General features: G+C 47.3%; 1 protein-coding gene across 2 annotated transcripts in view; it reads right to left on the bottom strand.

Annotated features, from left to right (window-relative positions):
* The window catches only part of MDFIC2 (MyoD family inhibitor domain containing 2), a gene marked incomplete at both ends in the record, with an annotated part of 97,704 nt that overhangs the window by 30,510 nt on the left and 55,080 nt on the right, over positions 1-12,114 (bottom strand). The window contains one exon of one of the 2 annotated variants that reach the window (XM_079122061.1): positions 4,963-4,991. The exons of the other annotated variant lie outside the window; for it this stretch is intronic. Within the exon in view, the coding sequence (XP_078978187.1) occupies positions 4,963-4,991 (29 nt within the window). The remainder of the gene's footprint in view (positions 1-4,962; positions 4,992-12,114) is intronic. 2 annotated transcript variants of the gene reach the window in all.

Here is a 12,114-nt window from a genome sequence, read left to right as displayed (position 1 = left end):
AGAGCATGTGGGGGACACAGTTCTTCATTACAAAGGTGAAGCCAAATGTGACTAGAAAGAGTAGCCTGATCACAGTTTGCTGTTTCCCTGCGCCTGGGGGCCTGGTGACCCTCCTGTGGGAGGCCAAGGGCATAGCGGTAGTCCTAGCCCCACCCTGGCCATGGATCCGCTTTTGGAGCACATACTTGTCTTCCTTTCCTGACAGAACAGCACTGTTGTTACCAACTAAACGTTTGAAGGGCACACCGGGCATTTTAGAACGTGTGTGTGCATGGAAACCCTCAATGCCTGGCAGGCTCTGACTGGCAGGTGAGAAGAGGTCTCCTCGATGGCCACAGCCCTGGCAGACAGCAAGCCATGTGAAGAGCCAAGGGTTATCATTCCTGCAGCACTGTCTGTGCCCATTGGCCCCAAAGGATGCTCCTGAGCGGCCGCACTGCATCCCGGGGCAACTGCTGGATAGGCTGCCCGCCTCTCGCTCTGGGATCCAGCTGTCCAGGCAAACTTGCATCCTTTCTGTTTCTGGGCCAGCTCAGTCCCTGAGCTCCTGCCACCTGCCAGAGTGAAGCCTGTCACAGAGCTTCCCTGAGTGGCACCGCACGAGCTCCCCCACTGACAGCACCAAGGAGCCCGTCCTGGTACACTCTGAGTGACCCCTTAGATTGCCTCTTAACGGGATCCCAGCCGGCCAGGCTGAGCCAGGCTGGGCTGGAGGCTGCTGCAGGACACCCGGCAGAGCCCTTGCCCGGCTCGTTACTAATGAGGGTTGATTTGCTTAATCAGTGAAGCACGCTCAGCAAGGCGGGGAGAAGAAAGGTGACAGGGGACGGGAGGAGCCCTCCACTCTCCAGCACGCCTGCCAACGAGTGGCAGTGGACCTGCCTGGACCAGGACTCACAGAGGTGAATTCCCACGTAGGAAGGAGACCCGGGCCGGCTGGACGTGTTTTCTCCTTGCAGGCTGACACTGCACGGAATCACATCGTGTTTCCTGGTGGCTGCCCCGGGCAGTGGCCCCCGAGCATCGCCTCTGCCCCTCTGCCCTCCCAGCCTGTCCACTAATGAATCTGCTCCATGGCCAGGGTCATTTCATGACTCTGACATAATGAATCAGGAGATGTGATTTCCAAGTTCCAAGGCTGACATGGTGGCACTGGCAGGGTGACGCGTCACCTTGAGGTGCCCCAACTGTATACACACTGGAAAGAATAAATATTGATCTGCCCCCCGAGGATGTGCGCCACGTGAAATCTTAATCCTTCCAAACAGCTTTGGACATAGAAGTGGCTGTTACCAAGACTGCCATTATGAAGTCTAAAATCTCCAAGTCGCTCCTCTTTACCCTTAGCCTCATGAAGAGTGTGCATGGGCTGAGCACCACTGTATTCATACCACCACTCATGCGACTGGGCACTATGACGTGGCTCTAACCAAAGACAATGATTTTGAGACTCAGTGATTCCCCGTGATCACGTGGTCACCTGTTGTTTTATGAACTACCAGTGACAAGATCTCACTTTTTTCTTTCTTTCTTTTCTTTTTTTTTCTGTACCAGGGATTGAAACCAGGGGTGCTTTACCACTGAGTCACATCCCCAGCCCTTTTTGTATTTTATTTAGAGACAGGGCCTCACTAAGTTGCTTAGGGTCTCTATAAGTTGCTGAGGCTGGCTTTGAATTCGAGATCTTCCTGCCTCAGTCTTTGGAGTTGCTGGGATTACAGGCATGCCCCACCACACCCACAAACTTCTTCTTATTGGGTTGAAGGGTTTCTACCTATCTTCCTAGGGTTAGGGTTTTGTATAAAGAGAAGGAGGAAAAAAAAATCGTTTAAAATCATAATTAACCATAAATATTGGGGTCCTCAAAGGAATGAGGTTGATATCTGACCTTTGCATTAGCAGAATGATTTTGGGGGAAACTTGGGTACCAAAACTGAGTTCCCCTACCTACATCTTGCCAGCTCACTTTTTAAAATTTTATTTTTGTGGACTACATTTTGATTCATTGTACACAAATGGGGTACAACTTTTTATTTCTATGGTTGTATGTGATGTAGATTCACATCACCAGCTCATTTTTAAAGCTTGCATTAAACAGTCTCTGCCTAAGGAAACCTCTAGGCTTTCTGACTTCTTTGATCTGGGGTGCATCTGGGCATTGCATTTGCAGATGGGGAGATGGCTCAGAAGTAGCCAGGTCTGACCCCTGTCCCAAAGGGATTTACTAGTACCGTTTTTGTTGTGGTTTAGGTATGAGGTGTCCCCCCAAAACATGATGCAAGAATGTTCAGATATGAAATGACTAGATTATGGGAGCTGGAACCTGATCAATGGATTAATCCACTACTATGGATTAACTGGGAAGTAACTTTAGACAGGTGAAATGTGACGGGAGGAGGTAGATCACTTGGGGTGGGCCTTTGGGGTTTATATTCTGTCCCTAGTGAGCAAGGCTCTCTCTCTGCTTCTTTCCTGTCATGTCGTGAGCGGCTTTCCTCCTCCACCAAGCGCTCTGCCTCATGTTGGTCCCAGAGCAATCAAGTGGGCTGATCATGGACTGAGCCTCTGAAACCGTGAGCCAGGACAGACTTTCTCTCCTCTACATTGTTCTTGTCGGGTTTATTGGTCGCAGAGATGCAAAAGCTGCCTCAAACCGCTACCTGTGATGGCCCTTCACTGCAAAACTGCCCTGTCTCCATGCATCTTCTTCCACCTGCTCGGAGAAGGGCCTTGTCCTCAGAAGGTGAACCTTTGCCTCAGTGGCTGCGCCCCATCTCTTTCACCTCCACAAGATGCGTTTTCAGCCATCACTGTCTTTTCCAGTATTTCAGTCACTCTGCTGACAACCTCCTCCTCCGCTTTCAGGCTCGATGGTACCAGAGCCTTAAAATTCTCCTTGCACTCGTTTTCCATCATCAAACTCCTCAGCAGCATCCTTAACCCTGCTGTCGACACGCACCTGCCCCTAAACCTTCGCAGTTGGTCTCCATCCCTACGCTGATGAAAGGGTGCTTCAAAGCCCAGGCAATAACACTAGGCGCTTAATAAACAATTGCCGAGTGAGTGCACACAGAAGCACATGGCCGCCAGTCCCCAACTCAGTTGACCTTCCACAGTTCCATCTTCCTTGATTCACCGTCAGTCATGCCCGCGACTCTGCCCTGATCCGTAACGTGGAACCCTGGCTCTTCTCCTCTCCTGGATGCTTCTCTGAGAGCCCTTTGCTGGCACCTCCCAGAGGCGGTGTTGCCGGTTGTGTGAGGGCCATGGTGGCAGCAGACTTGGCGTCCTGATCTAGTCCTTGACATGCTGCATGACCCCGGATGAATGGTCCCAACTCCCCAAGTCTCACTTTTTCAATCACAGGACAAAGAGAAAGTGTCGCTTCAAAGGTGGACCCATCCTCACCTGCCATTGCAGACACCTGATGCTGGGAGAGCTTACAGGACCTGGAGTGGGGGGGTCAGGATGTGCGCCCCCTACAGGCCGGTCCTGTGCCATTTTTTTAAAACTTTACGATTCTGTCCTCAGACCTCAGGAATGTTTGGCACAGAGTGCTAGAAAATGTTAACAGGGAGCGAATGAGCAGACCTACCGTTCCCCTTCCCTCCTTGGTGGCCTTTTCTCAGCTTGGCTCAGCTCTCTGCCCTTCCCTGCCTGGGCTTGTCTCTGCCCTGGTGACCTCCCGACTTCATTCCCTGGGTAGCTGTCTCCTCCATGGCGATGACTGGCAAGTCTAACTGCAGCAGGGCTCTGCCCTGTGGTCTCCGGGCCCAGATCTGTTGTCTGCTAGACACTTCCTGAAAGAACTCCTGAAGACTTCGTCTTGATGCCTTAAGCTTCCTAAACTTAGAAAAGAACCACTTGCCCCCCTCAACCCTTAGCGCTTGCTGATATTTGTTTATTATACACAATTATTTCAACAGCCTCCAAAGAAATCCCTGGGCCCACCTCCATGCCGGTTCTGAGATGATCCAGTTTGCAAACTGCGTTCTTCCTAACGTGTGGTTTAATGCATAACCACCTGCCACGTGGACAACTCCAAAAAAATTTATTTTCTGAAAATGCTCCACTCCTTGTCGTTCCATTCACTTGGCCCGCACGTTAGTAGACACCTCTTATTTATGTGAAAATATTTCTGCACTAGGCTAGCAGTGTGCAGGTAGATTTTCTTGTAGGAAATGATGACTTAGGCAACAGGGATGTGGGGAGAGATGGGAGAGTCTCCGCCTGGCTGCTGCTTGCTCCATCCACAGGACTGTTGGAGAACGCACCGATCTCACCATCGCAGGGCAACTCTCCTCCACACCTTGGCATCTGTTCATGGACACATACAGCTTGACCTGGACCTGCTGTCAGTGGGGCCCTGCTGCATTTATCAACAGGAAGCTGGGTTTCCCGGGTGCATCCCGGAGGTGCGCTCACAGAGACCTGCCTCAGCTCCAGCGCCACCGCGGCGGCCTGTTCTGGCCCGTGCGAATGCGTACGAGCTACCCGGCTGCTTATTCCTGTCCCTCTCGTCTGTGTAGGGTTTTAACCAAAGCAGAAAACACATTTTATACTTCTCTGTCCTGGCCTCTCGTGCTTGGCCTTCTTTCTCGAGTCTCCTAGTCCAAATTCTGTTTATTCTCCAGAATGTGGCTCAGATGTTACTGAAGGTGATGACTGAGACCTCTTCCTTGTGGATCCTTTGAGGTCTTTTACTCTCACAGAGCTAAACCTGCTGTCCTGGGAATCTACGCATCGCTCAGATCAGTAAACAGTTGCTTGCCTTTTGTTGTCCAGTGTGTGTGCATACAGGTCACGAGTGCCTCGAGGACAGAAGTTTGCTTGGATTAATGGGCCTGGGTCATCACTGGCGTTCTGGTGCGGTCGCAGCCATTTTGTAGACATGGGCAGGACACCAAGAGTGTTCGTCAGTCAGCACAGGAGCCCACCCCAGAGAAAGTAGGATGAGCTTACCAGAACCCCCAAGAGGATTTAGAATGGAGCTGGAGAATCCAACAAGAAGGGAAAAGAAGAGGAGCTAAATGGATATATCTGTCCTTTGCTTATCCCAGATCCCCCTCCACCCTTTCTCAGGAAGAAGAGCTCTACTCTCCAGGGCAGGGCTGGGCCAAGTGGCTCGAGGGGTGAAGCTCGACTCCACCTGTTCACACAGACATATGGGAGCCCGGGTCCTCCACCTCTGGCTGTGGTGCTTTGTCCTGTGATGGTTGTGAGACTCCCTGAGGACCACTCGGGGCGCTTCCTGAGACTGGAAATGAGCACAGAGGACAGGGTTGGCATGCAGCCTGCCGGCTTGGGATGGACTGAGCCATCCTTCCTGCCACAGGCAAGAAGCCCACCTGAGAATAAAGCCACAGGATAGGGCAGACAGCCAGGTAAGAGGGCAATGGTAGGCCCTGACTTCATCATGCAGGTCCCTGGATTTAGGCGCTCCTTGTGCAGATTGGAAAGCTGTGAACACTTGCACATCCTGGGTCTGGGTCTCCAAAGCCATTCCCATCTCCACCTAGTGGAAGGGACTCACAGAAATGGATAGGATTCCATTAATTTTTTACTCTTTCTTATGATTTTATTTTCGTCCCGCTTCTCTTTAAAGGATATATGTTGATTAAATTCTGTAAATCTAATTGTTTAGTCTTTGCTTTCTAACTCCCAAAATACTCAATGGAAATGTTTAATTTTGTGAAGGTATGCCAAAAATGATTTCAAAAAAATGACCGGACATTGGAGGCTGAGTCTTAGGCTAAAATGAATGGAAAGGAATAAAAAAACGGAGATACGGTCTCTGCTGACCTGACCTGGTCTTTCATCTCTTATTTTATTCAGTTTACAATAGTGAAAAGAAGGGACAGGAATTTATGTGAGTGCCTACTCCTTTCAACTATGTGATGAAATTGACCCATGTCCTGTAGATATTGTTATCCTGGTTTGAAAGATTCTTTTAAAAATCAAGTGACTCTTGGAGTTCCATTCTACAGGGTCCACCAGCTCAGAGCCCAGGTAGATGTGAAATTAGAACCCAGGTCTGACTTCTGGGCCCTGCCTCTCCACCACCAGGACGCTGTGCAATTCGTTTGAATATTAACTCTGTTCCTTGTTCTCAAATTGCAACTCCCAACTTCAATCAACTTGAACTTCATGAACTTGGAGTTTGTGTCTCGATCATTGTTATGCTTAATATTGGAGAAAAAGAGGTCTGATTATTTTCAAGGGGGAAGTATATTGCTGTCTAAAGAGTTTGCAGTTTGCACACAGGGACATGAATTCTAATCCAGTTATTTTCTACTAAGCTGCTTTGTCATTAGGAAGCTCAACTTCCTGAGACCTTAATATAATCCTTAGTGAAATGGAAGGCCTGAGGGTCAGCAGTCTCTGAAGCCTGGATGAGACTTGGGTTTCAGGCAGCGAGGAGGAGCAGCCTTCTTCCTGGACGCTGCCAGAGTTCCCTACCTCCCTTGCGGCGCCCTGTGGTGTGTTATGTCATAGGCAGACCTTGACCTCCTCAGTTTCCCAGGTTTGCATCTGGCGGGTGATCTACCAGCAATCAGTATTTGTTGGATAAACAAATGAGGCAAAGAAGTTTACTCTGTGGGTAGAATATTGCTTATTTAGTTCAGTTTTTTTTTTTCTCCTATTTACTGACAAAAGAAATGATCTTCAAAATGGCAGAAAATACTTTGAAAAATTTTGCGAATGAGTTGCAAAAATAGGGGAATGATAGATTCGAGTACTACGGATTCGATGGTTCAAGGTGAATTTTAAACAGGCCTTTTTTTTTTCTTTTATGAGATACTCAAGATACCAAACAGTTAGTGCAGTACCAAAACGTAGGAAATTATTTTCGAGTGTTAACTGTTCAGCTGTGAAGACTTGGTAACCTGGTGGACCTTCTAATGGAGATGAATGAATCGGCTTTTCCTATATTAGTTCATTGTGGGAAAGAAAAGCAGTAGCTAAGCCAGAAGCAAGTGCGATAACAAAATTTTAAAAAGACAGAAAGGAGTCTGTGGCCAAAGCAACAGAATTACTTTTCCCCCCTTCACTTGTGTTTGTGATGTAGAATAAGCAACGTGTTTTTTGTCTTTGTTTAGACATTGGACAATAAAAATCATAAGAACATATATTTTTGAAATACTATTTTTTGGTGTTCTTTTGGAATTTGGACCCTAATTAAAAAATATGTGTTTCCTAGCCCTTCTTACTGTGAAAAATCCTTGGCAATATAAACAGATGCACTGGTTGGCTTTTAATTCTGACACAGACTGCCTGAAATAATAGCTGTGGGGAAGTGTGAATTCTCCCATTCCTCAAGCCTCAATTACAAGTACTTAATTTGTTTCTCTTTCCATTGCTGACTACAGTACCAATCTGGTTGATTTTTCATCTGGCTAAACACGAAACACGTTAGAAGCCCCTCATTTTCAAAAGTCTCTTCTGCACAGAAAACCAGAAACGAGTTTCAAGTGTGAATTAGGCTCGCACACTAGGCACCGTGATCTGACATTCAGGTAAGAAGGGTGATCCGAAGACATCAGCGACACGGGCCAGAAAGAGGACAGGAGGGGGACCTGGATGAGCAGCTGGTGAACTCCAAAGTCTTCTCATCGGGTTTGGTTCATCATTTGCCAGGAGCCAAGTGAGTGGCTTCCTCCCTCATCCCTCACAGTCTCACTCCTCCTGACCCGACAGCCCTCCGGCCTTTGCAGCCTGCGATGCACAGTGTGCTACGGGAGCTCTGCGTCTGGATGAGGCACCCCAGATGCGCTGACCCCAGGAAGCTGGCACTCCTGGGAGGGGCCACAGTGGCGGGAAGGATGGTCGCGAACATCATCCTATTTCTGCTTTCTGAACTTCATCACGTGTAGGTTTGTTTTTATTTTCTAGGGGCAAAAGTAAAATCAAAAGCAAATAATTGGAGGAACTCGTGATAAACCATGAAGAATCTGCCATGTTTTGCCAACAGTCTTCTTTTTCTTCTTTTTTAACTTACAAAGAAAAGAGGTTTATTTAGCTCTGAGTTTTGGAGGCTAAAAGTCCAAACAGCCCATTGCCGGCCCTGCCTCTGTCGCAGGTCTGGTTGTTTCCTGGGTCTCTCTCTGCATATGCGTCTGTTTTCAGAGGTTTTCCACCAATCGTTCTGGTGTCTGATACCACAGCAGTAAATGTGATGGAAAGAATGATCAGCGCTAAAATGGAATGCGTCATGCGGTAGCCAATTGTTAGGCCCCTTGTTTCTATTTTCTCGTTTTAATCCTCAGAGGATCCTAGAGGTATTGCTATTGGCATCGTGCCCACTTTAGAGGTGAGGAAACAGATTGAGAGGTGCTGAAGAACTTCCCCAAGGCCCAGGAGTCGGGAGGCGGTGGGGATGCAGACTTCCACAGGGAGGGGTGGGACATTTTCTCTTGGTTCTGCCACCTAGGCATTACCGCCACTGATGGTGCCAAAGCTTCACTTTGAATCCTTCCTAACATCCATTAATTTGAGGACACCGTGCCCATTTTGTGGAAGGAGAAACGGACACTGATCATTTTCTCAAGCTTACCTAGTTCCTAAACAGGGGAGACAGGCTTAGAACCAAGGTCTGCTTGTGCCAGGAACTTGTGGGCAGGTTCCACTGTAAAGTGCATGGCAACCTTTATTTAGGGTCTTAGAATTTAATATCTAAACCTAATAGTTGGGGTCAGTGCAGTTCCTTGGTGAGTAATGACTGGCCATGACTGAACGCACCATCTTTGGTGGCGGGAAGACTTGTGACGGCTTCCCAGCCTGGGTAAGGGCTGATGATGCCCGCTGCTACTCTTGATGTAGTTGTGCCAGTGACCAAGGAAGACGTGGAGGGGTATGACCGCTGGGTAAAGAAGGCGCTGGGAATCAGGCTCTGGAGCCTCTTCCTGCACCATTCTTCTGACACATCACTCTTTGTATTTGCCTCCAATTAATCTCCTCGGAAATCAACTCGGCCATGATAATGTCTCTTCAGAAAGAGCAGGGAAAATACATAGTGGCACTCTCGATCTCTTAGCAAACCTGGACCTATGGCTGCGTCCATCTCTAAACGTTCTATTTGTCATGGATTTGATTGGGGAGAACTAGGTTTTGTGGAATAAGGCATCTCAGTGGCACTCGGGTTCCGTGGCTGCGCTTTGGGGCAGTGACTGGGACCAGTGGGGTGACTTCTAAGCTGTTTTCTGTCTTCTCGGTCCCATTGCGAGTCTTGCCAAACCCTCCCACCTCCTCTGCTGTGTTAGTAATGCAAAATGAAATTCATTGTGCCCATTATATCTGTTAAATGGTTTCCATTTTAACTTGAGAAAAATGTATTGACGTTCATGTGTTTGGCATGGAAAGTGTGTATATCTATCGAAGATAGCAACTTGTCTGTTGGAATTACAGTGCATTATGTATAACACTGCTTTTAGCTGCGCATGTACATTTCCTGGAATCTTATTGTGTCAGAGCTTGGAAAGTTTACACAAGCATTGGTAATCTAATTTTTGTCTGGTGGGTGGCTGTGGAAATATGGAGTATTTCACAAAGCAAATGTCCTGGCCATCTGTGCCAGGGAGGGGTTTAGTGGTAGGGTGTCTAGTCAGGTGGGTAAAAAGCCTCCAGCAAAAAAATAGGTTTTAGAAATACTGTCCCAGGCCTAACCTGAATATTAATTTCCCAGGAGCAGCAACATATACCTGTTATTGTGGCAAAACTTAGCAGACTTCTGGTCATTCCTTTTTGAGATTCTATTTGTGAGCTGAAGGGTCTCCTGACTCTCAGTGATAACCCCTCTCCTCTGTCTCGTCTTCTGCAGACCTGCGTCTGTGGCTCAGGAACATCTGGTGAAGGTCTGTTGAAGATTAGGGGCTGTGACACGATTTTCCTGCGGAGTGTTTTCATTGGGGGTTTGGGGGCTGGTGTGTCTCGGAATGGTTGCGTGTGGCTCGAGCATTCCTGGGGTCAGGGAATGGGTCAGTTATTTAACAGGTGAGTGTGAGACTCCTTGTGCTGCTGTCCCCAGAGCTGCTTGAGTCCCTCTTGCTGTGTGGTGGCTGAACTGGGACATAGCGTTTGGTCTTCAGCTCTAAGCATGTCCCAGCCCCCCTCTGAGGCAGGGTTCCTTAACATGGGCATGGCTGGAGAATTCTTTGTAGATGTGTGGTAAGATGGGAGATGGGTGGGCAGTGTCCCTGGCCTCTACCTACAGATGCCCAGCAGTACCTCCTGTTATGTCCCCAGGCATTCCTAATGTCCCCTGGGGGTGAAAACAACCTGGTTGGGAATGGCAGGTCTATAGGCTGGTAGTAAAGGAATTTCCATAAACAGCTGAAGCCTGCAGGCCGTGCATGCAGGTGCCGACCTTGGAGGAAGCGTGAGACCCTGCATCACACAACCAGGAAACACAGTCCTAATTGCCTGGAGTCCCTCAGACTGAGCAACAGAAGAGGCGAGGGTCACCTTCCAATTGCTTCACTTCTGATCCACTAAGGATCTCCTCACCGCCCCCAGGCCATGTGTGCCCCTCTCCGCCACCTGATACGCATAAGGAGGGTGCTAACTCTTCTTGGACTTTCACCTTGATTGCTTCCCAGCCTCACCTCCGCCTTATCTGCTCCCCCCACCGACTTCCTTTGGCTCCAAGAGGAACACACTGCCCGCCCGTGGGCTGCATTAATCCACCTCGCCTCCTAACAGTGCGGAGGACCAGTTTTAACCCGATGTTGCCTTGCTCTCTAAAGCACTCCAGTGAGAACGAATGTTCTCCTGCTTCAGCCGTGAGGCCCAGTGCCACAGGCCACTGCAGTGCAGACTTCCCGTTTAGCGTCTTCTCGTTGCCCCTTCGAAGGAGTCACAGTTACTGTTTTTAATGGCAGTCTGAGGAGCCTGTCCAAGGGCATTCTATTTGCTCCTGAAATAGCAATTAAAATAACATGCAAACTAACAAAGTGATCAAGGCATCTAATGAGATTATCGAGATGATTGTTATTTTTAATGCTGTGAGAGCTGCGGAGGTCTGCTAACAAATCTATCTGATCAATATAGGGGATGTAAAAAGGAGAGGAGACGAGATTGACTGGTGAATGAAAGAAAAGTGACACACACAGGCTGACAGCCAGCTCTAAGTCTCTTTAGGGCAAATGCAATTAACTTAGAATAATAGACTCAAATGTGATGGTTAGAAATGCATTTTTATTAACAGTCGCAGACTGCATTATTATGCTCTTACACATAAAATGGTACTTGTACTTTGTGCATGTGTGTGCACGCATATATAAACACATGCATCCCTGTGCACACACCCCTGCCTCTCACATTCCTGTGTGCTCTGCTTAAAATTTGGGTAGAGAAAAGTTGATTTTCAGAATAATGTACTTTACAAAGGAAATTCATTCATAACTTGTCTCCAGGACTATAAATTCTGAATATTCTCCCAAATTACTTATATAAAAGTCATGCTACTTCTCTGGCGCTATTAGACATAAAGCCAGTGAGCCCTGGTCCCAGAGCTGCCGCTCCTCTGGGTATTTGGAATTGCAATCAGGGATTTACAGATTTCATTTCGAAGAGGAGAAGTCATTACTAGAAACCTGAGCTCATTTCCTCTCCTTTAATAGCTGTTTTAAATCATTCATTTAGAAAATACATGAACTATTTAGGGGGCTTGCAACGCTTTCCTCTTGGCATTAAGTCTATATTTTTGAAGAGTTTTTTTTTTCTTTTCTAAAATTATTTCTGAAGAAGATGAGACTTAGAAAAAGAAAAAAAATGAAATTTTGGTGATATAAAATTACTTCTGGATAACATTACTTCCTCTCTCATTGTCTAAGAGAAAATAGCTTACAACTTAAAAAGAATACTTAAATATTAGCAAAATCTCCTAATGGCATTTAAGGCTACGGAGATGAGAGCGGTGCGTGAACCTTGGAAAAGTGTAAACTGGACACTGAATATACTTCAAAATAACACGAAAAGTCATATATGGTCATATAAATTAATTTATCAATAATTCAAATAAAAAAATAAATTCTGCACTTCTTAATATTGATGCCAACCTTAACTAGCAACCAGGTAATAAAAGGAAAAGATGACAGTTAAAAATAAGTAACTTTA

The sequence above is a fragment of the Sciurus vulgaris genome (genome assembly GCF_902686455.1).
Source record: "Sciurus vulgaris genome assembly, chromosome: 19".
Taxonomy (NCBI): Eukaryota; Metazoa; Chordata; class Mammalia; order Rodentia; family Sciuridae; genus Sciurus; species Sciurus vulgaris.
Note: the sequence above shows the minus strand (reverse complement) of the source record. Positions and strands in the feature narration are given on the sequence as shown.